This window comes from Brassica napus, chromosome C2 (assembly GCF_020379485.1).
Source record: "Brassica napus cultivar Da-Ae chromosome C2, Da-Ae, whole genome shotgun sequence".
Lineage (NCBI taxonomy): Eukaryota > Viridiplantae > Streptophyta > Magnoliopsida > Brassicales > Brassicaceae > Brassica > Brassica napus.
In genome coordinates, this window is record NC_063445.1 from 33,978,885 (window position 1) to 34,004,249 (window position 25,365).

At 37.1% G+C, this 25,365-nt stretch overlaps 1 protein-coding gene and 1 pseudogene across 1 annotated transcript; one reads left to right on the forward strand and one right to left on the reverse strand.

Annotated features, from left to right (window-relative positions):
- Nucleotides 1–348: 348 nt before the first annotated feature.
- On the reverse strand, nucleotides 349–2,207 carry LOC111203174 (annotated as a pseudogene).
- A 3,935-nt stretch (nucleotides 2,208–6,142) lies between these two features.
- Nucleotides 6,143–8,105, forward strand: LOC106439675 (flavonoid 3'-monooxygenase CYP75B137). Its single transcript, XM_013881169.2, has 3 exons — nucleotides 6,143–7,175; nucleotides 7,355–7,986; nucleotides 8,060–8,105. The coding sequence occupies exons 1-2, from the start codon at nucleotides 6,249–6,251 to the stop codon at nucleotides 7,976–7,978; spliced, it is 1,551 nt and encodes a 516-aa protein (XP_013736623.1). The 5' UTR covers nucleotides 6,143–6,248; the 3' UTR covers nucleotides 7,979–7,986; nucleotides 8,060–8,105.
- The last annotated feature ends 17,260 nt before the right edge of the window (nucleotides 8,106–25,365 follow it).

A 25,365-nucleotide genomic window follows, 5' to 3' on the forward strand; every position in this document is an offset into this window, starting at 1 on the left:
CGGGTCAACAGTACAAACATGATCATATCCAAAAGAAACTTGCACATCTTGCAAGAAATTCCGATTGTTTTTAGTCTCCGAAAGAAATAAAAGTCTAGGTAAAAACAATGATAAAGTTCTTCGAGGTGCTCCTTTGTATGGTCGGCACCCGCGCCCTAACAATTCCACGCTACTGTATTCATTTGGGGATCTTGGGTGGTTTGCTTCCCACCTTTGCAGCTTTTTTCTTGGTCTTCGCAAGTGCTTCGTATTTACCACCATCATGCATTTTATCTACCCAGCCCATAGAGAATTTAGAGCCCATAGACGGCCATCTTTTGCCTCCTTGAATTTGGGTGAGGCCCGGCCCTTTATCATATTCCTCTTCCTCAACGACAATCCCGCAGCGTGAGGGTTTGGCAATCCATTCTTTTTCTTGAACGGGGATTGCAACAGATTAGATGGTGATCGTTGCTTTTGACTAGAGCTAGGCTCAATCGCGATCCCCCTAAGCCGGTTCAGTGTCACGTCTGCCTTCGTCTCCTTTAAGTTATCTTCTGCGCCGATTGAACTCTCCCCCGACGGAGACATGGGTTTTGAAACCATCAGCTATTCAATCTCCTCCTTCTTGTAATTCTCATCATACAGCAGTTCATCTTCGTCCATCAGATCATCATCCTCAACATCAAAGGTTTCACCATCGATTATCCAATCATCCACTTCCAGAATTTTATCCTCATTAGAATTGTTAATTTCATTCAAATCTGTCTCCCGCAAATGAGTATTGAAATCAGCTTCAGTATTTGGTTTAATAGCCTCCTCTTCCTCTTCCATTGTCATCTCGTACCATCTTTTTCCTTCTTTTCGTCGATGGAAACAGGTAGCAGGCGAGGTTGGGATCTGGATGGGGATTAATTAGCCTTATCAACAAACTTGAGGCTCCTTTTTTGCTGAGCTTACGGATTAAAAGGAGTCTCCCAAGTCGCCTACTTTTCCCTTCAGTTTCGATTCACCAGAAGAGTTTTTCTGGAGAGACAATCTGAAAGGTCTTTCCCTTACATGATATGGGGAAGAGATGATCTGTTTAGCCGGTTGGGGCTGTTCAAGCTGAGTATCGGGAGGATTGTCAGCTTATCTCTTTTCCTTGGAGCTAGATGAAGGCCGAGCAGCTTGTTTATCACGAGGGCCTTCAGGTGCTCTCTCTCTCCCTTAGAGCTCTGGCCTGTAGGTACGTTTTTTCTCTCCGCTCTCCAAGTTTCTTCTCGATGTTTGCTTGCAGCGAAAGAATCATCATACCTACGTTTGTTGTAAGTCTCTTTGCTATGCCTGTCGATTGTTCTCGCGGTGGTCATCTCTAGGAGCATACCGGGAGTCAATACGTTTCCATACGCTGTCCCTGTTGTCTCTTTGAGTTCCTTCCCCGGAGCATCTCTCAAGATAGCTTGGAGGCTTTTTTCCAGCTACATTGAATCTCTTTGAAAGGTCTCCCTTCCTATTAGAATCAATTATGGATTGTTGCCCTTGGTCTCTGTTATTTTCCTTTGTTAGTCGATGATGTTCTCTTTGCTCTTCAGTTAACAGCGGGCAAGTATCAAATTCATGGGAGATACGACGGTTGGAGTGGCACCAGCGATGAAGGTTAACATATTCCAGAGAAACCGGAACAATTTCACCAGAAGGAAGCTGCACACGCAAATCAAACTTCAAAGGGAGTTCGGCATTAAGCACAACCTGAAACTTTGCTGGTTTTTCCTCCACTAAACCTACTTGTCCATTCCAAGGTTCCTGAAAATCGGATCAAGCCAGAAGTGTGTCGGGATCCCCATAACAGTAACCTAAAAAGTCATAATGTTTGGGAAGGAATCTCCTATGTGAGGTGCCCATCTCTCTAGAGCGAAAGACCATTTGTTGAAGTGGCATGGTCTTTTACTATGCACCTTCTGAAGATCCTCTTCCGATTCAAAGTCAAATTGAAATCGTTGGTTTCCCAAGTCCACTCCACGAACTCTGCCTTCAACGTCCTAGATGCTTGGCCTTGGGAGGAGAGCAATAAGAGTTTCAACACTGCGCCTTTCTCCGTTGAAGAGCCTTCCAACCAGGTTGAGTTTGAAGCGAGCAATCAGCTCAGAGTTATCAACTGCCGGAAGGATAACCAGGTCATCATCCTCCTCCTCTTGTACTTGCACTTGCATCTTGTTCTTGGTGGAGTTTGTGAGTAACTGAGACATCTTTGAATTTTCAGGTAAATTATAGATATAGATAGAACACTTTTCTAAGGACGAGACGTGGTGCAAAAGTCCTCAAGAACTTATAAGCAGCAGAGATCCACCGGTATAGAAGTTTAACCGCCTATGAAGAACATCTTCTTTTGTAGGAGCTAGGACCCAGCAAAAGAGAATTGAGAAGAAGCTTAAAACTGGAACTCAGTTTTGTAACAGAGACCAAAACACTACATACGAGTGTAGGTCAGCTGTAAAAACGAGACCATTTGTTGACTGAGGTGTTGTAGCCGTCCAGATCTTCCGAGTACAGAGGAAATCTATGGCTTGTTGTATGTTACTGTCTCTGTGGGGAGCAGGTATGGAGAAAGCTTGGAGATGCAGACGGTAGATGTTAGAAAGAGATGTAGCAGGGTATGGCTTCACCGGAGGAGGCAGGAGCTAACATCAGACACCGTCCGTACATGCTTGCCGAGGAGGATGTATTGCTAGGTCCGGGGGATAAAGATTAAACGGGTAAGAATTTGAAAAAACTTTCAGGGTTGCAGGCTTTTTTGCCATAGATGGAAAGAGTCTACTGGTCAAAGGAAGGTTTGGTTTATAAGACAGCCGTTAAAGACCTCCTTCGCTTTTCGTGCCTAGGAGAGGCATTTTTCAATTAAGTTATTTATGGGAATATTAACAATCTTTTATTTTAGAGCTAATTTGGTAGAAAACAAAGGAAGAGCGTTAAATTAAGTATCTACCAAAAACAGTAAAACATAAGGTTGGTGGCTGGAGTTTAATGACGATAGTGTCCTTAGTAATTGTCCAATCGACTTTGCTATGGTAGGGTACCTACAATAACTAGCTGACGGGCACAATTTCTTTAGATTTGCAAAAGATTTGGAAATAAATTAAAAAGATAATAAAAAGATTTGTAAAGATACGTGTTAAATTATATTTGGGTTTTCTCTCATTATTTTGTCTTCATCGAGTGAAAAAGAATTAGACATGTTTTATTCCTCTCAACTCTCTATGTATTTTTCAGAAAGTGAAAGCATTGTGTTTTCTTTTACTCTGATCTCCGATCAGTTTGTAAAATATATTTTGTTCTTCATCTGAATCATCTTGTTTAATATGGGTAATAAAATTTCATTTGTTCGGAGTAGATATCATTCCATAGATTGTTGTGTATCTCCTTTTACTACTCTTTTCTTTCTACAGAATTAATTAAATAAAATGTGGTTCTGAATTCTGTTCGGTTGATATGTCTCACCGGCAGCTCAATGCATCATGCATGGAGATGGAAGATCTCCGCTGTTGCTACTCAGATTTGAGCGGGCTTCGTTGTTAAGTCATGGTGAAGATTCTCTATGGATGATCGAGTTAAATGAGGAAAAGCACTTATACCTATCACCAATAATTTCTCAAACAAAATGAAGCATTTTATCTCTTGAACTTCGTTGTCTTTCATTTTTTTACATCCTGGAGATTCCTCGGGTTACTCGATGATCAAGACAACGCGTCTAGACAACACCTCTCATTCCACATGCAGAACTCGAGGGTTTCAGTTAGAGTTAGAGATTAGGTCTCATAACCCTCACAAATAGATATATGATAATATGATAATTAGCTAGCTAACAAATTTATTAATGGTTAAACAACAGATTATACAAGCAATTTTTAATTTAGTCGGGTAACCGTTTTTAGGAATCAGAAATGGTGAAAAGGTGTATTTTGATGTTTTCGAACACCTATGTGGGCACAAAATATGGCATTCTAAGTAAAAAAGTAGTTTAGCCGGCTAACAAATATGTGTTGCACATCTATTAGATTTATTAACCAGATACTAAAACTTTGTTGATGTAAACAGTATAAATAAGTTAAGAAATTATGTTTCCGGCTAACTCAACTATATTTCATGTCTAATATGTTGTCAAACTAGGTAAACATTTTTATTCAAATTGAAAAATAGTTTTTTTTTAACACCTATGTGGGCACAAAATATGGCATTTTAAGTAAAAAAATAGTTTAGCCGACTAATAAATATGTATTGCACATCTATTAGATTTATTAACCAGATACTAAAACTTTGTTGATGTAAAAATTATAAAAATAATAAGTTAAGAAATTATTTTTCCGGCTAACTCAACTATACTTCTTTTCTATTATGTTGTCAAACTAGGTAAACTTTTTATTCAAATTGAAAAATAGTTTTTCGAACACCTATGTGGACACAAAATATGGCATTTCAAGTAAAAAATAGTTTAGCCGCCTAATAAATATGTGTTACACATCTATTAGATTTATTAACCGGATACTAAAACTTTGTTGATGTAAACATTATAAAAATAATAAGTTAAGAAATTATGTTTACGGCTAATTCAACTATATTTCCTGTCAAATATGTTGTTAAACTACGTAAACTTTTTTATTCAAATTGAAAACAATAATCAAGTAATGTATCATTTCATCCTAAACATATTGAGAGAGTGAGACTTATGATGGATTGGAAAGACTGTAATTATTAACCACCATTTTATCCATAATCCGTTTCTATAATTTTATTAACCAACAAACAATGTTACGTATCACGGCTAATACATTACAATAAACGTCTACTATTTTAGTTTATTGGGATGCACTAACATATTTAATATATTACGTGAACGTCTACTATTTTGGTATAAAACCCTACGATGCACCATAATGAAGGTGATAGTGATCAATCTAAATGTCTGTTATGTACTAAGATAGCCAGCTAATATAATTGAGTTATCTGTACTAAATATCATACATATCTAATGTACAAGACTAATTGATATAATATTATTTACACGGCTAAATATATGTTCATAAAGTCGCGTTCCCTGGATCCAACTCCAACACCTTCTCAGACAAATTATCATCATCATCATTACCAAAAGTTTCTTTCATCATCTTCTTTCATAGATATAAAAGACTCAAAGTCGTGCTCCATGAATCCAAGTTGCATAGTAAGAAGCCTGAGATCCACTAACTTCTCAGAGACAAATGCAAAATTCAATTCAACTTTTATCAGAACTTGGTCTCACTTGATAGTTTTTGATGATGATCCATAAATTGGCCAGTAAGCGAGATGTCTTCAAGAAGGCTCTCTTTTGTCGAGCTAGTCTTGGGTTCGAGTTGTCATCAACAAAGATTGTTTTAGGATGTTTTGTTTCTATTTCTATCTGTCACATCCAAAAGAGAATCGCAACAGAGAAAAAAATTTCATCAGTCTTCTGAGTCCCACATGTTTTATGCCATGGTGTAACCCTAACTGGTTCTTCTACAATGGCGAAAATTCTCTTCAAGATTGGACATGTTGGTGATTGCCCATCGTTGATCTCCATTTACAAGTTTCCCAAACAACAAGTTCTGGAAATTTTCAAGAACAAATCGTTTTTAGGCGAGAAAGAAAAATATTTTTGTAAAAGAAAGATGAAAGAGAAAGAAATCTATTGATTTTGAATTTTGAAAAAGGTTTGTAACAATTAGAAGAGTTAAAGGAGAGAACTCACGATGATTTGACATGGGAAAAAGATATTAGGATAGAAGAGAAGATCTTAGCAAATCTTGGTGTTGGATTTTGCCTATATACAATTGTAGAGTGCGTTATAATATATGTAGGGGTAGCAGTGTCGCAGATAAAAATATACGGTGGTCTGAATCCTGGTCTGAATAGTGATGATCGGTAAAAAGCTAAATAGCCTAAAGTTCTATGGTAGGAGGAGAATATATTGGTGTTGGGTTTTTCCTATATACAATTGTAGAGTGCGTTATAATATATGTAGGAGTAGCAGTGTCGCAGATAAAAATATACGGTGGTCTAAATCCTGGTTTTAATAGTGAGAATCGGTAAAGAGCTAAATAGCCTAAAGTTCTTTGGTAGGAGGAGAATATATTATCCGCTCAAATGTTATCATATTCATATCCACTATTATTATAATAAATTATCTTGCTGTAAGTGTATGTATTGTAACCGTATATAAAAACATTATACCAGTCTTGACAATCTCATAGTTCGTACGAACAGCGGTAGAAACGATGTCTCTGATATCAGATCTCTTCGCCAACAACACAGCCAATCTTACTCCTTACGCAATTCTCATCCTCACTGCTATCTTTACGGTTCTCTGGTTCCTCTTCAAACGCTCGCCGCAACCGCCTCTACCGCCTGGACCGCGAGGCCTACCTATTGTCGGAAGCCTCCTGTTTCTTGATCCGGACCTTCATACCTACTTCACAAACCTCTCTCATGAACACGGTCCAATCTTCAAACTCAATCTTGGCTCAAAACTAACTGTTGTGGTCAACTCTCCATCGCTGGCTCGAGAGATCTTCAAAGATCAAGACATCAACTTCTCAAACCATGATGTCCCACTCACGGCAAGAATCGTTACCTATGGTGGCCTCGACCTTGTATGGCTACCATACGGTGCTGAATGGAGGATGCTTAGAAAAGTTTGTGTTCTCAAGCTTCTTAGCCGCAAAACTTTGGATTCATTCTACGAGCTTCGACGCAAAGAAATCCGAGAAAGAACGAGATTTTTATACGAGAAAAGTCAAGAAGGATCGGCGGTGAACGTCGGAGACCAGTTGTTCTTGACGATGATGAATCTAACGATGAATATGTTATGGGGAGGGTCGGTAAGAGCAGAGGATATGGAGAGTGTTGGAACAGAGTTTAAAGGAGTTATTTCTGAGATTACTAGGCTTTTGGGTGAGCCTAATGTTTCTGATTTCTTTCCGTGGCTAGCGAGGTTCGATCTTCAAGGGCTTGTGAAGAAGATGCGTGTGTCTGCTCACGAGCTTGATGCCATATTCGATAGAGCTATCGAACAGATGCATAAGCTAAGAAGTAGCGACGATGGTGAATGTAAAGACTTTTTGCAACATTTGATGAAGTTAAAGGACCAAGAAGGCGATTCGGAGGTTCCCATTACAGTTAACCATGTCAAAGCCGTACTCGCGGTAACTAATGGTTTCAGTTTCGTTACTTAGTTTAGGAGAATGATTTGGTATCATAGCTCTTAAATTACCAAAAATAGAATATATATATATATATATATATATATATATCGTTTGTGTTTTTTTTTTTGTTCATGAGAGTGATTTGATTAAAGTGTTTGTTATATACTGTATGTGTGAAGGATATGGTGGTTGGTGGTACCGACACATCTACAAACACAATAGAGTTTGCGATGGCGGAGCTTATAAGTAACCCAAAGTTGATGAAGAGAGCGCAACAAGAGCTAGACGAAGTTGTTGGAAAAGAACATATTGTCGAAGAATCGCACATCACTAGACTTCCGTACATACTAGCCATTATGAAGGAAACACTTAGACTTCACCCAACCATTCCTTTGTTAGTCCCTCATCGTCCAACTGAAACTGCTGTGGTGGGAGGTTACACCGTCCCTAAAGACACTAAGGTCTTCATCAATGTTTGGTCTATTCAAAGAGACCCAAACGTGTGGGAGAATCCGACCGAGTTTTGTCCCGAGAGGTTTCTTGATAATAAATCTTGTGATTTCAGTGGAACCGATTACAGCTTTCTTCCGTTTGGATCAGGCAGGAGAATTTGCGCGGGTGTAGCACTCGCTGAGAGGATGGTTTTGTACACTCTCGCCACCCTATTACACTCGTTCGACTGGAAGATTCCGGAGGGACAAGTTTTGGGTCTGGAAGAGAAGTTTGGAATTGTCTTGAAGCTCAAGACTGCTCTTGTTGCCTTGCCCGTTCCTAGGTTGTCCGGTTCGAATCTTTATCAATAGAAGCTAAGGTCGTTACATTTGGTAATTCATATATTATTCCCAAATAATACTATCGTTATATAATTAAGTTTTGTAATGCAGAATACTTATCAAGGTATTAAGAAAGAAGCCTTTTGGCTTTGGCAAACTTCCATCTATGAACTTTGTAAAGAAAGGAACTGAAGAATGCATACTACCAGTGCCGGCCCAGTGAATATAAGGGCCACAAGCCCCGGAAAACTATGGACTGTTAGTTAAAATAATTTGAAGGATAAGGAGATTGGATACCACTACCATTAGGTTACAAAAAACTATTGTCAATGTCAGGACTAAGCAGCGTTTGGGAATATTTCGAGTTCACTCTCTTTATAAGTACTAGGATCCGGACCCCCGCAGTTTGCGGGGGAAATGATACTAATTTTAAACATAATTTTTTTCAAATACTTAGTTATTTCATTTGTGGATTGCTTAGACACTGAGCCAAGGATGCAACTTTAAGTAAAGGTTCTTCCAAGCTCAAATGCAGGACCAACCGGACCGTTTCAAAACTTAGTTCCATTCCTTAACATGTCTTCGCCTTCTTATGTTGTACCGGTAGAACCTCTATAACTTCTTAATCACCGCTTAGTAATGTGACATAATCCAACAAATACCAAGTTTATAAGGAAACACAACAAACAAATTATCAAATCAAACAAGTAATAAAAAGGAAATAAGAGCGCCAAATAGACTGTCCACGTAGGACTCAAATATCAACCAATAAGATTTTTTCTTTTGGCCATGTCACAGACCATTTTCGTGTTGGGCTTCTAATAATTTTTTGATCTGTTAACTTGAATTTGTTTCGCCCGTTTAGCCCAATGGGAGGGAAAACCCTAGAAACGTGAGACGATGAACTCTGGATCCTTTTGTGTGTTGTTCTTCCTCGTTTCCAATTCTCTAACGGATTGTCGATCAAACGACACACGATTCATCTCTGTGTAATCAAGCCTCCATTTATGGCTTCCTTTCACCTTTTCCCTCTGAATTTCTTTATAACCCTTTTTCTCTAGATCCATTTATCACAAAATTGTCTATCTCTTCACCATTTCTTGGTTCCAATCAAAATCAAGAGAATCCGCGATGAAACCCGATGGCAAATCCCCACCGATCAAACATACCGGCAAAACCGGTGTCTCCTCCACCAAAGCTATCTCCGGCGATCCTACGTCGAAGAAACCAAACGGCAAGGCGGTTCTCCACTCCGACTCCTCCGCCAAAACCTGTGTCTCCTCCGCCAGATCTGTCTCCGGCGATCCTATGTCAAAGAAACCAAACGACAAGGCCGTTGTCTCCTCCCCAGAGCTGATGAAGTGGTGTTCTTCAGGGATGTCAAATTTGGACCACAAGAAGGCGAGTTAACGGATACAGAGACAAAACTAGGAGAGAGAAGGGTCGTCCTCTAACCCCACTGACACCGCCAAGCACGCTCCAGAACCACCGGATCTGATAACGGAGACAACCTCAACTGAACTCCACCCTTGCTGGTGAAGAGGGTACAGAGATGAACAATGAGATGGAGAAGAGGAGTAGCGGAAAAGAGAGGTGCTTTTTTTTCTTATTTTTTTAACCTAGAGAGAAGCGAGACGTTTATTTTGAGACATAGATTTGCCTTTTTTTTGTTTGTCTCCTTTTTAAAAAAAATTACACGTTTTGATTTTTCTTAGAGTTAAATGTTGAGAATCCAAATGTCGTTTTTGCTGTTGTGAATTGAAACCTTCGTTATTTTTGCAGATATCTAGCTTCGAGTTCTTTATGAATGGAACAGCTAATGAAGACCAATGTGGTTGCGTTTGAGGTGTTGCCTCTAGAAAGCATAACTAGCCGTCGAGCTATTGATACATCTATACGGTAAGGCAATGTGATTTTGGGTAATAGAATCAAATAGTTGGAAAACTTGAAATGCATATTTTGCAATAGTTTTCTTTTTGAAAAGGTCTCTTATTGGTTTGCTAATATGGTGTTTTCATTTTTTTTCTCAGAAGCTATATATGTTTGTAAGTACTATATATCATCTCATAGAGTCTAAGAAGATGACTGGAACTTTGCATATATGAGTCTGTCCATCTGGAACTTCATCACTCTTGCTTCATGGTTCAGATACAGTGAAAGTGGAGCATAATAGATTATACATCGACAATCTATAGTTGTTTATGTGTCAATTTGATTTTAATTTTCTAGTTTTTTTGTTGTTGTTGGTATTGGCTTGATTTATTAGTTTTTTCACCTTATTGTGATGCAGATAATGATTTGAGAGTTTGGGAAACCATACACTGAACTCAAATCGTTAAAGTTTTTCTGAGAGACATAGAGAGAAAGATCTTGAAAAGGTTTGTTGTTATTTGTGTTGTCTGTTTTTCTGTTTTGTGTTTGTCTTCATTGAAGGAAGTTCAGTTTCATATGTCAGTTTATTTCTTCCGTTCACCCAAAATTTTAAGTTTTTAACTTTTTGTTAGTTAAAAACAAGCCAATTATCATGAAAGTGTTCAGGTGTATTTATGCCGTGAGTATTATGCATTAGCGTTCAGAATTTTTACTCCCACTTAGTTTATGGATCAGTTATTACGTTCAGAATTTTACTGCCACTTAGTTTTGGATCAATTATTATATCATGTGTTCTTCACTTTTATGTTTTAATTTGTCAGAGCTTTGTAGACAGTACATTTTGTTTATACATAAGAACTGTGTTGCGGAATCTATAAATCAAGAAAATCAATGAGGAGAGGGCATCAATGGTTGCTCAGTTTGCTATGAAATCCACCTTAAGAAAGATCCTTGCTGCAGAAAAAGATGATGATGACATGCCTCCAATTGAAGCTATATTTGCTCCTTTAGAATCTGAGCTTAAGCTTCCATGAAAAGAGGCATTTTACATGGCATTTATAAGGTTGATTGATTGCTCTCTACCTTCATATAGGGTTTCTAAAAATTGATGAAACCATCAACTGCTTTGTTTCTTCGTAGATGGGGAAGTTCAATAAGATAACATGGTTTGGATTGTCTGACTAAATCAAAAGAACCTGCCGTACTTAATACTGAGAGGACCATTGAAGGTACCCTCCCAAAAGCAGACATGATTGATGATGTCCAAAACAAGAATAGTTCATGAAACAAATAGAAATCTGTCAGGTTATGTAGTCATTATCTTATTTTTTGTGTGTACTCTTAAGTCTGAACACGCTAGAGATGGAAAAATTATAAGATGAAAAGCTATGAGCCTATGATGATCGACAAAAGCCAAGGTCAAAAGTTAATAGCTGTTCTTTTGTACTTCCCAAAACCATTGTTCACTTAGGAACAACTATATGTTTCTCTATCAAACGTTACTTCATTGATGAAAATCATAGAAGAAACCCAAAATTCTGATAAGAGTTAAGAAGATAGTTAAAAGTATATATATATATATATATATACAATGGCTTTACAACTTGAAAATATTGGTAAGAGATACAAAAATATGTTGCTTTGATTCGAGATTTATGGATTAAAATAATTATTTGCTTTTAAATGCACGAACAAAAGCTTCGAACTTCTTAACTAGCTATTGATCCATCTTAGCTTATTATTATGTTTTTCTAACCACGAGCCTATTATTATGTTATAAGCTACGAACTTCATATTATGTTACACCTTAGCTACGGACTTCATATTATGTTATAAATACATGAAAAACAATAATCATGTATTGTTTAATTATATACATGTCCAAACATAAAAAAAAAAATTAGGAAAGCTATATTGGTCACATATTTTAAAAGTAAAAATAAGTCTCCTAAATTAAATACATATAAGCGTATATATAAAATATTTTAAAAAAAAAATTTCTAACAAGTACATTTAAGGCCCAACCAAGGAAAAAGTAAATGTAATGTAGATGGAGAGTTTCATCAACTCAACTATTCCAGCGGAAGCGGGTTGGATTCTAAGAAATGAGTATGGATGTTATAAATAATCAGTTCAAGCTGCAGGGAGGATTGTTTAAAATGCGTTTGAAAGTGAACATCAAGGAATTTTAATGGCGGTACAACATTGTTGGATAAGGGGTTATCGAATGCTAATCATTGAGAGTGACTGTGAAAAAGCCATATTAAAGAATGGTAATCTCCACTTTGGAGCTTATAACTGGATAAGAGAAATATGCTGGTGGGTGAAAAGATTTGAAGATGTCTCATTTACTTGGACGGGAAGAAAGACAAATTAGGTGGCAGATCTTTTGGCTAAGGCTAGAATTCCGAATGTCAATTTATTTGTATGTTATTACAATGTACTTACTTTAATTGTTCATCCTCTTCATGAAGGATTATGTAAACTCCACCTAAGTTTAATAAATTAGTCGTTATAAAAAAATTAGGTACACTACTATTTCTTACATTTAATTATATATTGATCCACCTTAGCTTATTAAAAGTCCAATACCACAAAAATAAAAACTTATCTATTACAATACGTCAAAAGTGTTTTGAAATAAAACTATGAAAAACCTTTACACAAGAGAAAACAAGAAAAAACACTTTCTTTGAATTTAAATACTTTCAATATAAAAAAAATCAACAATTAAATATAATAAGAGATTATATAAAAATAATACAATAAAATCAACTATTAAATATAAAAAGCAACTATAGTCTATAATATTTGATATTCATATAACAAATCAACAATTACATATAAAAAACAATTATTCGCGCGAAGCGCGGAAAAAAGATCTAGTTTTTATTAATTTTTGACACCCTAACTCAGTGTGAAGAACCGGTGACTCCGCAAACATTTCTTCTCAATTTAGAATACTATTGATTTCAAAGCCGAAGTATAGTCTTTTTTTTATCAGATATGGAGGTTTTATTGTACCTATTGTAAAAATGTCAGTTACACTTATTTATTTACAGTAGTATATATCATTAATATGTATTAGAAACATCGGTTATAGTTGAGAAAAACTGGAAATTTTCGTCAAAACATTTTCCCAGAACATTTTTCTGGAAACGTCAAATACGCTTGCATCTCACTACTCACCATTCATAGATTTGATCCTAATATCTATGCGGTTATTTTACATTTAAGTTGGTTTACTTATACTCCAAAGTTAGGAACAGGCGACATATATTTGGTCGCAATATTTAAAAATATATTTAATACTACCTTTACAACTTAAGTTCATGCAAAGTATAGGAAAAACAATTGTAATCATGCTTTAGTTGGTGTTCTTAAATAAAATAACGAATTCCATCTGAAAAATATATACCAATATTGAAAAGGGAAACTAAATATGTTTGTGTTGTACATTATAAATATTACATTATAGTTAATTATATTAAATATTAAATAGTAATTTGTTTAACGTAAACAATAACGGCATAAAAGGCAAATACTGTTTATTTTGTAACCAACTAATTAAACATTTTTCACGAAACTTATGACCACATGGAATACAAAATAAATTTGTATCAAATACGATTTATTTTGCTTACATTAAAATAAAAATATATATTAAAATCAACGCTTAAAGAATTAACTATAGATTGTTTATGTTTTGCAATGACTATCAACAAGAATCAAGGTCAAAGTCTTAGTACACTACAAAACGCAATTTTTTTTAAAAAGGTGTTATTTTTTATAACTGCTCTTTTAAAACTGTAAGTTGTAACCCTTAATTAGCACCCTTTAACATAAACACATTTTAGTTCAATATATAAACAGTTATCATTAACTACAATGACACTTCAAATTACTGTACTTACTGTACATATTACTTAGTATTTTAATTATCATGGCATCATTGCTTTGTTGAGTTAGTAAACTCTAATTTTCTAAAAGACATAGTTGTCCAAGACTGTCGCTCTAGCATCTTTCTTATTGATTATTTTTGGTCAAAGTGGTAATGACGTCTTTTGTTTGTCTTTTTTTGTTTGAATCGAAAAATATGAAACTTTTAAATAATTTAAAAATATCTGTAATTAAATAATTAAAAAATATCTGTAATTGTTTGAAAGAATGATTTTTCTCATATTTAATGTCACTCTAAAAATTTCCTATAAAATGGTGGTGACACACTGTCATGATTTTTCCAACCTGATGTCGTAATTTCTTAAAACTAATAACCTAAATCATTGTAATTATTAGACTATTGTTTACAAAATCAATAAAAAAAACAAAATAAAAGAACACACAAGTACATTTGGATGTGCTGTCTATGTACTAATTGCTTTACCAAAGAGAACTAAGATGAGACCTCAAAAGGAGGATGGAGATATATGTTGGATATGATTCTCCCACAATAATAAAGTACTTTGAGCCAACTATGGGTGATTATATTTGAGGCCAGGTACACGGATTATTTTAAGACCAGGAGGAGAAAAAAATAATAAAGCTGGTAAAAGAATGGTAAAATAAATAGAATGGAATCAACCATCAATGTCTTGGCAAGATCCTCGGACTAAAGAACGTGAAATAGATTTCCAAAGATTATACATCTACAAAGCTAGCTAATCAAATGCCATACACATTTGCTGACCCGAAAAAGAATGATTAAGTCATATATAAACAAGCTTGTAAAGCACCAACGAATTTTATGTCCAAGAAGAGACACAGTCAAGTTGCTACAGAGTCTAGACAACGTATGAAACCTGGTAGACCAAATAGGTTCCAAAAGATAAGAATCCTCGGAAACAAAAGAAAGGTGCAGAGAATGATAATCAAAATCCAAAATCCGAGGTTACTAAGGAAATCATCCCAGACATGGAGTTAAGGCCGGCCGGCTCTAAGGTACAGGTACCAAACAATGTAGCTTGGGACGTCAAGCTACAAAGTATTAAAGGTCCTGATAATAATGAATCTCAATCGATTATATCATGTCTGAAACATAATGGAACCAATAAGGAATGTCGACATAAGATGATTTATTTGCATACAAGGTAGCACTTGAATTTATGAATATAAGCGAGGATCATGAACCCACGTCAATATAAGAGTGCGCACTCATAGAACATATTGGATTGAATGGAAACGTGGGGTTAAATAGTTTAAGGAAGAAAGGCGTATTTGGCCATATGATTAAGACGCCATATGATGTTAAAACCAGTGGATATAAATGGGTTTTGTGAGGAATAGAAATCGTGAGATATAAAGCTGATGTTGCACAAGGATTCTCACAAAGACCTGTAATAGATTATGAGGAGACATACTCCCATGTGGTGGATGCAACTACTTTTAGATTTCTCATAAGTCTGGCTATATAAGAGAGAAAATTAGACTTGCAGCAAGTTGATGTAGTGACTGCATATTTATATGGTCCACTGGATAATGAAAGTACTAGAGGGTATTGAGCTGAAAGTACAAAAAGTTCTCGAGAACAATATCGATAATCATCAAAGTATATGATCTGAATATCCTAGGAACCTCTGGATACAATTTATCAAACAGTTGAATATCTCAAGAAAGAGTTTGAGATGAAAGATCTTGGAAAACAAAGTTTTGTTTGAGATTACAGCTTGAGTACATTAACAATGAAATTCTTGTGCATCAAATAGTATATACAGAAAAGGGTACTCAAGAGATTTAATATGGACCAGTCTCACCCATTATCTAGTACATGGGCGTGAGATCACTTGTTTTGGACACTGATCCATTCAGTCCAAAGGTGGATGATAAAGAAGTCCATTTTGTCCTAAGATGGACGATGCAGAAGTTTTGTGTTAGACACTGATCTGATTGGTCCATAAGAAGGACGATGAAGAAGCCTTTGATTTTGGTTTATTTTATACTAACCAACCCAAAGAGGAGTTATTTGGTTTTGTTGATTTGTTTTCAGACATGTTATGTTTTACACATGGTGGTACACGCATATCACAGCAACATCATCCAAGATTTCGTGTGTGTGTATTTGAGATCGATGACTCAATATGTTTGATCAGATTGTGGCATGGCAGATGGTAAAGAAGAACCAACTATCATGTTCGAGGACGAAGTATATTCTGCCCAAGATTTTCATCACCCACGGATTGCAGAAAATAGGAGAGGTCCAAGGGACCTTCAGTAATATCCAAATCAGGGGGAGTAATGTGTGTTGTACTCTTTTTCTTTCACCATGGTTTTGTCCCAATTGGGTTTTCCTGGTAAGGTTTTAATGAGGCAACATTAAAGCACATTACAAGCTCTAAATGGTTATGGCATCCAATGAGAGAGTGTTATGAACCAGATTGTGGATGGCTTATAACCAAGAGATTATGATTTGTAATCTTTCCATTTATCTATAACGGTGTAATCTCTTATATAAAGAACTTATATGTTATGAATAAATATTAGATTTTTCCATTACTTTTATAACAACATTATACATTGTAGACTTTTTATTAAAATCATGCCATCATATTCATATAGAAATGTCTAAAATGATTAATTTTTAAACTGTAGTTTTCATGGACCCAATATGAACCTTGACATTATGGACTTTGTGGACTTTTTATTTGAAGTACAACAAAAAGTTTTGACTAAGGAATAGGCTACATTATGAATGAGCTCGTTACATTAACTTTTTTTTTTTTTGTCATCCATTACATTAATTTTTTTTCATATTTGAAAATATTTTAAATTTTGAAAGAGTAAATAACTCGTTGCATATTTGGAAATATTTTAAATGACCTACCCTTTGGTCAAATTTTGGTTACCACAGAAGACTTATGTGTAAGTCATCTATCTGAAGAATTACATGTAAGTCGTCCGGATAAAATTAAATATTTAAGTTTTAATTTTCAATTGCAAAAGTAACCCGAGACGATTTACATGGAAGTCGTCTAACAAAAATTAAATAATGAAGTTTTATTTTTCTGTGGACGACTTCCCTGTAAGTCGTCTAGGAAAAGTCAAATTTCTGACACAATCTGGTCAAATACAAAACTAACATGTTGATCTTAGACGATTTACCGGGAGTCTTTTCTGGTATTTTCGAGATTTTTTTGAAAACAAAAGTAAGCCAATATTTACTAAGGAAGACTTCCAAAGAAGTCTGCTGTAGAGTAGACTTCTCTGGAAGTTTTCCTTTGTAAAATTTTAATTGCAAAAATGACCTTATTGACGACTTCTTAGAAGTCAGCAAGAAGACTTCCATGGAAGTCGTCAAGGTCAACGTTTAATAAACTTTCATTTTCTCTAAAACTAAACAACTTTTTAACATTTTCTTGTTAATTCATGAATATTAGTCAATATTGGAGCTCCTAAATGAAGTTCATAACTTAATTGGTTATAATTACGAGGTTAACAACATTCATGCTTATTAATGTTTCTTGCTAATGAGAGAAGACTTCCCTAGAATTTTTCTATGCTCGTTTTTGTAAAATTTGTATTTTTAACTTTAAGATAATTTTTTTTAATTTTCAAACGCGTTAAGTAATTCAAGAATATCAAATCATATGGTTTAATGTGTTTGGATCATAAGATATACTTTTTAATTTTCATGAAATTTAAAATTTCAATTTTCACTTAAATTTTGAGTTTTCCGCTTAAATTTTAATTTCCTTCTTAAATTTCCCGCTTTTATTTTAATTTCTCGCTTGAATTTTAAGTCTTTCAGGAATTCTTTCGGGAAGTCTTCTGAGAAGTCTTCCAAGAAGTCTTTTGAGAAGACTTTCTAGAAAGTCTTCTAAGTTAATTTTGGTAAAACTTGTATTTTCAAGAGTGTTAAGTAATTTAAAAATAGTTTTTTTGTAAACGTTCAAAAGTGTTAAGTAACTTCAAGAATATCAAATTGTGTGATTTAATGTATCTTCTATGTTAACTTTAGAATTTGTGTAATGTTTACTGAATTTGACTAAGTTTTCACGAAAAATATTCTCTTTTTTGTATTGTTGTGTTTTCCTACGAGTGGGCAGAGTGGTAAAAATGTTGGTATGAGTATAGATTATTGGTGTGTTGTATCAAAACAAAGAATGTCTTCTATCAGTTAACTAACTTTATCAAACACATCTTGGTGTGTTTCGTGATAAGACCATAATTTTATAGAAATTAAAAACAAACTCCAACTAGGGAGGAAGCAATTACACATGGTTGGATGGACTTAGCCAGAAAGTCTTGCCACATAAATGGCTAATCGAAAAACAATACGAAATCAAATTACAATATAGCGACACATGAAAGATCTAATGTCTGCTAGCAGACTTTGAACTTGTTTCCTTGTCTTGGCCGCTCCTCTTCTTTTGTAATCATGTCAGGAACTACTCAGCAAGATCTTCAATGCTGGTACCACCCTTTTTTCGAGTGTCAGCAAGATTTAACAGCTGAGCAAAACCTGAAGACAACTCTTGAAGGTTCCAAGATCTCTTCCCCCTGCATCAGCGACAACGTAGAATAGTCAGAGATGGAATCAACCTAGTCTTTACTTATGTTAAAAAACAGACGCATATACTATATTAAAAAAGACAAAGAGATTCATCCCACCTGCTTCACTGAATAATTACAATAATCTGCAGCAATAAACGCAAGCTAGTCAGATAAATGAATTATATAAAACAGAAACCAAAAACAGATTTAAAAGAACAAATAATAACAGATTAGAGAGTTGTATACACCTCAGAGTCAACAATCTCATTCTCTTCTTCTACCTCCACTACGAAGCTCTTCTGTTAAACAGAAACAATGTCACTCAAGTACAAAACACAAAACGAAGAGATTCATCAGAAAGAGAAGAAGCAGGATAGAAGCTCAAGAGTCTCACTGTGGTGTGTATCAATCGACGAGGAGAAGCAGCGGCGACATCCGTGGCTAGGGTTTTGAGACCAGAGGAGACGATTCTTCTCCTTCAAAAAGAAAAGGTCAGACCTTTAACCAGAGAACACTATCACAAACTCAAAAGAGGAATCAAAAAGGCCGAAGAGGTCGGAGGTCGCATGAGACAGAAGCCAACACAACATGGCCGAACCTCACTTCTCCGTATGCGAGGAAGAAACAAGACGGATAGAGGATTTGACGCGGTGGGAGAAGGAGACGGCGGCCTCGAGCTTGGGGCAAGTGCTGGGGTCAAAATCGGTCACGGTGGAATCAATGTCTGAAAGTCCCCATAAAATATTTTTCGGAACCAAAAGTCTCGTATAATATTAAAATAAGTTATACGACAAGTTCTCAATTAGAAGATCCAATCTCTTCAACATACAACTCTCAGGAAACAAACTGACGAAACGGGAAAAGAGCTTACCAACGTTTCCCAACCATCCGAACCACCCGAAGATGGCAAAACCTCCATTTGTGATTTTAGACGAGAATGAGCCCAAGACTACTGTGAAAGTTTATCTTTTACTCGCATGAGCACATAAATGTCAAGTTTCGGAGATAAATGTCAAGTTTTTGAGGATAATCATGAAGATCGAAGAAAAATGGAATATTTCCGCGAATCGATAAACTCGACCAATGGCAGAAAAGGAAAGGGCAAACCGACCTAGGAAGACTATAAAAGGGATGCCAAGGCGAGAGGCGCATGGGACAATTCTTTTAGACTCTAGAACTCTCTGCACTTAGAAACCTTAGGCTTTAATCTCGACAAGTTTGGTTTCTATGACTTGCACTCATACTAGACGAACTCGCACAGGCAGTTCGATCTCTTATTCCACTCTTTCTGATTGAACTACGTTCAGCTTGATCCTCGAAAGGGGTACGTAGGCAGCCTTTCATATTGTCCAGTCTGAAATCAATAAAACCTTTTTCTTATCTTTTTCGTCTTTTGTTATCGAGCTGCGACTCAATTAGGTTTAAGGTTTTAGGAGGCTAGAACTAGGGAATTCGCTGACAGGTCTTGCGGCCATATCTTTTGTAACCTTTTGTAATGATCGCCACGCTCTTACGCGGATTAGAAACAAATATCTACTTTTTCTAAACTCGTTTAGTTATCTTTTTTATTTTTTCCGCCTTTATTTGGTCACTTGTCGTTGGCTCTCGCAGAGAATCCGGACGTCAGGAAAAGTCGAGTATTTCTTTGCTTTCCTTCATTAACTAAAATCGACGGTGCAAATTTTCGGTTCCCACAGCAAGTGCGGCGGAGGCCGGAGAAAAAAGGACCAGAGGGCTGAGTGCCAGCGAAGATTTGGGCAGAGAGAGAGAGAGGAAGCCATAGAGAGAAAGAGAAGGAGAATGTCTTAAGGTTTGGCGCATAGCTCCGGTGTCTGAGAGAGAGGCACGAGATAAAGAGATTTGGCGTGGGAGATCTGAGATGAGTTTGTCTGACGGGCTGAGAGGCGATAAGTTTGAGAGAACTTAAGGTTTTTTTTTTCTTTTTTTTTTCTTCAAAAGAACTAGGATTCATGATTTATTTTTTATTTTTTCAGTTTTAGTTTAGTAAAAAAATATTATTATAAATTTATTTTTTTATTTGTTTGAACAAAATAATTTTAAGCAGAAAAATAATTTTTCTTAAAATTATAGGCGGTAATATTATGTACGATTTGGAAGACTTCATGAAAGTCTTGTCATTAAAAACACACAAAAAGACTTATTGGAAGTCTTCAAGAAAACTTTCTGAAAGTCGTCTAAACCTTAAATTTACCCTAAACTCAAATAACTAACTAAATGGAAACAAATAGTTCATTAAACTTAAATACAATTTTTAAAAAAAAATATATACATAAAATTAAACGCATATAGATCAAAATTTAATTTTTCAAAAAAAAAATGTTAAGACTCCAAAATCTAAACGTGAGAATAAATACAATACTACAACATATATATGTTGCCAAACTCTAAACCAAAGAATATCATGACTCACACTCATCTATGTTGATAACAATTTAATTTTATTATATTTTAATTTATATCACTTACAACTGCTTATAATTACATGATTTCAATTTTACTCCTATCAATATATTTTTTGCAAAATTTATAAATTATTTTTAAGATATACTATATGCATTTTGTCTGATTAACACACCTAAAATTACATCTCTCTCTCTTTCTTTTATATTTTCATTAATAAAATATATGTAGTGACCCAATACTCATGACCCAGAAAAACCATTAATTTCCAAAACAAAATCCTTAATTTTTTTCTTTATTTAAAGAATATTTCATGGTGGGGTTTAACATAAACTTTTGGAGTAGCTAAGTCTGCTAAAATGTCACCGGAAACACCACCAATAGCCACCATGAAATAGGAGCATATCCACTGAAAAGAGAGAATAAGGCACATTAACCCGTTTAGGGAGAACAAGAAAATGATTGATAAACAATTGATTTCGAAGCCAAAATTTCTGAATATATTCTCCACTCTTAGATCTAAATATAGTCGTTGGAAATTATGGTTTAAGAGTTACAGTTGTTTCTTCAAGGCTGATTTTTGCAGATAAGATCTACGAACTTGGAGTATTTGAATTTATCGGACACCAATAAGAGATGGAGGTAAACCACTTTGGCGCGAGGCTAGGGGTGAATTTTCTATGACGGTATCAAGTAGTACTCGATTGATCGATGGAGAAATTGCAAATCATCGGACGGTAAGGAATGGTAACCTTCCATAGTATTCAGATGAAACAATAGAGTTTTGATTGCCTCCATTTTTTATGCAGAGGAGTTCTCAGAGAGGAATATGGACAGCATTTTCAGATTGTGTGAGATAAGCTCTGTTGAGGAAAAATACTTTAGTATAGAATTCCTCTAGCCCTCGAGCAGGACACGGTCTCCGGGTTCCTGCCTGGAGAAATCCCGGCTCTGACCCTTGCTTCCATCCATGCCTTCGGGTAAAATGGAAGTTTTATACTTAAGGGATTTTTTTAATATTTCTGCATATGGAAGAGTTTACCATACTAAACTGACGTATAGTCGACTATATAAGGGGAGCCCAAACCCTAGAATAAGGGATCGACATTCTGAGACTAAGAGATTAGAGCTAGGCGGCTAGGACTAGGGTTTATACACCAAACGTTGTAGTTCCTCCTCATTGAATCAATAAAACAAAATATGTTTCAGTCTCAATTCTTGTTTGTCTACTGCTTTTTCGTTGTTCCGTGGTGCTTCAAAAGATCCTATACAAAAATATCCCAATATCTGGCGCTAAAAGGAGGGGAGTAATCTTAACTACATGACGATGGTAATGGATGGGCAAGACGAACGATCTCCGGCTACACAAAAGGAGATCGAGCTGAAAAATCAACTCTACGCTCTGCAAAGTCAAGTCACCGAGTTGCATAAAGCCTAAGACGCAGCCCCTGAGAACCCTGATCTTCTCTCAGAAGTTCGAAGCTTGAAGGAGAAACTCGGCGAGCACTCCGAACTACTAGTAAAAAGCGCGGAGAAACTCTCTCAACTCGAAGCGGAGAATCTTGTTCTACGAGATGAAAATCAAGCTCTCAACACGACGAGCAACAAGTAACGTCGATTCCGAACTCAGGTTTGGCCCATGCAGCCTCTAGAGACGCCTACCACTGAAAGCAACGACATCCGAAAGCCTCCACCACTGAATGGAGATGGTACCGCAAAGAAAACCCGAGCATGTGCTGTGGAAGAAAGCGACTCTGTGATCGATGCCGAAGAGGAGACACCTGAAGGAGAAACAACAACAAGGTCCGATGTAACCACCAACCTCGACGGGGTGTTCTCCAAAAGATTCGAAGCCATCCAATCCATGGTGGAAAGGCTCCCCGGAGTAGGTCCTCCAATCTGGAGAAACGATCCAAATTCATACACTGATACCCCTTTCATGGATGAGATTGCTCTAGTAGAGATGCCAAGGAATTTCTCCTTCCCCAACTTGAGGATGTATGATGGTACTAGCAATTTAGTTAATCACGTAAGGGCTTTGGTTCAACCTTGACGGGGCCTGCCCTGCAATGGTACATCAGCCTACCTAATGGATCCATACGCTCCCTTGCGATCCTTACCGACAAGTACATGGAGCAATTCACAAGTAGTATGAGTCTTGAGAAGAATCTGACGACCTCTATGAGATCCTCCAGCATCGAGCCGAGCCTCTGCTCAACTACATGGTGCGTTTCAACCATGAAAAGGTAGCCATCACAGGATGCAATGCTTCAACTGCAATTTCGGCCTTCAAGAGATGCGTACTCCCTGACGGGGACCTCTACAAAGAGCTAACCAAGTACCAATTAAAGACTATGGAAGATGTGCTGTCCCGAGCCTGGGCGCAGGTAAAATGGGAAGAGAATGTCACGAGCCAGTCCAAGGTCCAACAAAAACCATGACCAAAAGGCGACCAGACAAGACAAAAGCGACCGGGACGAGAAGTCCTATAAAAATCCAGGAAAAAGGTAGGAAACAGGAACCAAGGCAGGTATCAAAAGCGGCCCCTGTAGAAAGCCGAAGGGATTAAAGTGTCCACATGGCCAAATATCTCTATCTCAAAGCCGGAATTGGTCATCTTTATGAGGCAGATGGGCCAACAGGTCAAGTGGCCTAAGGATATGAAAGCACTAGATTCCTTTCGGAACCCGAACCGGTGGTGTGACTTCCACAATGACCACGTTCACAAGATGGAAGACTGCGTCACATTAAGGATAGAGGTTATCGAACTGCTAAAGAAAGGACACCTCCAGGAGTTCCACTCTAATAAATCTAAAAGCCTCCTTGACAAAGAAGCAATCAACCAGCCCACTAGAGCTGCCCCTGCATCGCCACCTTGACAGGATAGAGTCATCAACGTCATCTCTGGTGGCTCAGAAATAAGCGGCGTAAGCCACACAGCCGTAAAAAAAAGTACCAGAAATACCAAGAATGGGCAGGAAGACCGAAGCGCCTACTCCTAGGAACATATGAAATCAGTTTCACGGCCAAGGAGCAGGAGAAGGTTATCGCTCCCCATCATGATGTCCTAGTCATATCGCTCACTGTAGCAAACTGCTTGGTAAGAAGAATATTGGTAGATAACAGAAGCTCCACCAACATAATCTTCCAGACCGCCTACCACGACTTAAGGCTGGAGGAAGGAGCTCTGACTCGAAAGTTCACACCCCTCATAGGTTTTAGTGGAGAAATAAAGCAAAACACTGGAGAAGTTATCCTCCTAGTATACGATGGAGGAATCAACACGTTGGTTAATTTCCTAGTCGTCGACTGCCAAACATCCTACAACATGATACTCAGATGACCCTGGATCCACGACATGAGGACCGTCCCTTCGACGCTCCACCAAATAGTCAAATTTCCTACCCCTGGGCATCAAGGAAATCAAGGGGAAAACGCCCGTTACTGCTATCAAACCACTCTAAAGGGCAAGGCAGAGGTCTTATAGCAATTATAGGATAAGCCTTTGTCCCCGCATACAGAGGAGCCAGAGATTTAGGAAATGGATGACGTACCACTAAATTGAAGAGGGCTCAACTCGGTACGTTAAGATAAGTTCCAAACTCGTCATAGGAATGAGACAGAGGCTGATAGATTTCCTCAGATCCAGTTCCGACTATTTCGCTTGGTCCCACGTGGATATGCCATGAATCAACCCGAGGATCATCATGCATAAAATACAAGTCGACCCTCTACAACCTCCTATCAGACAAAAAAAGGAGGAAATTCGCCCCAGATAAGGATGCAATCATCAACGAAGAAGTCAAGAACCTGCTGGACGCTGGGTTCATCAGAGAAGTGCAGTGTCCAAAATGGGAAGTGGCAAGTCTGTATAGATTTTACATATCTCAACAAGTCATGTCTGAAGGATCCTTTTCCTCTGCCTCACATCGACAAGCTTGTCGACGCTACGTCAGGACACCAGTTGATGACTTTAATGGATGCATTCTCCGGCTATAACCAAATACTTATGCACCCGGAAGATCAAAAAAAGACCTCCTTCATGACCTCTAAGGGCATCTATTGCTACAAAGTCATGCCCTTCGGACTGAAGAACGCCGGGTCCACCTACCAGAGACTGTTGACATGATGTTTGCAGACCAAACCGTCCAAACTATAAAAGTCTACATAGAAGATATGCTCATCAAATCTGTGAAGGCCGATGATCATATATCACATATACATCAGGCCTTCTCCACTCTATGGAAGTACATCATGAAGCTTAATCCTGTGAAGTTCCCCTTTGGCGTTAGCTCAAGAAAATTCATGGGATACATCGTTACCCACCGGGGTATTGAAGCCAATCTGGAGCAAATAAGAGCTATTCATGCAATTTTGTCTCCAAAGAACGTGAAAAAGTCGATAAGCTGACTGGGAGAATGACAGCCTTGAGCAAGTTCTTATCCTGGCTCTGTGACAAATCTCATAGCTTATTCGAAGCACTCAAAAATCCGAATGACTTTCAATGGAGCGACAAATGCAAATTCACCCTCGTCGAGCTCAAATTTTAGCTCACCACGCCTCCTCTCCTGTTGCAGGCTGGAAATCAGGGTTGGCAAGATGGATGATGGAAGCTAGATGGATCGACCAAAAATATG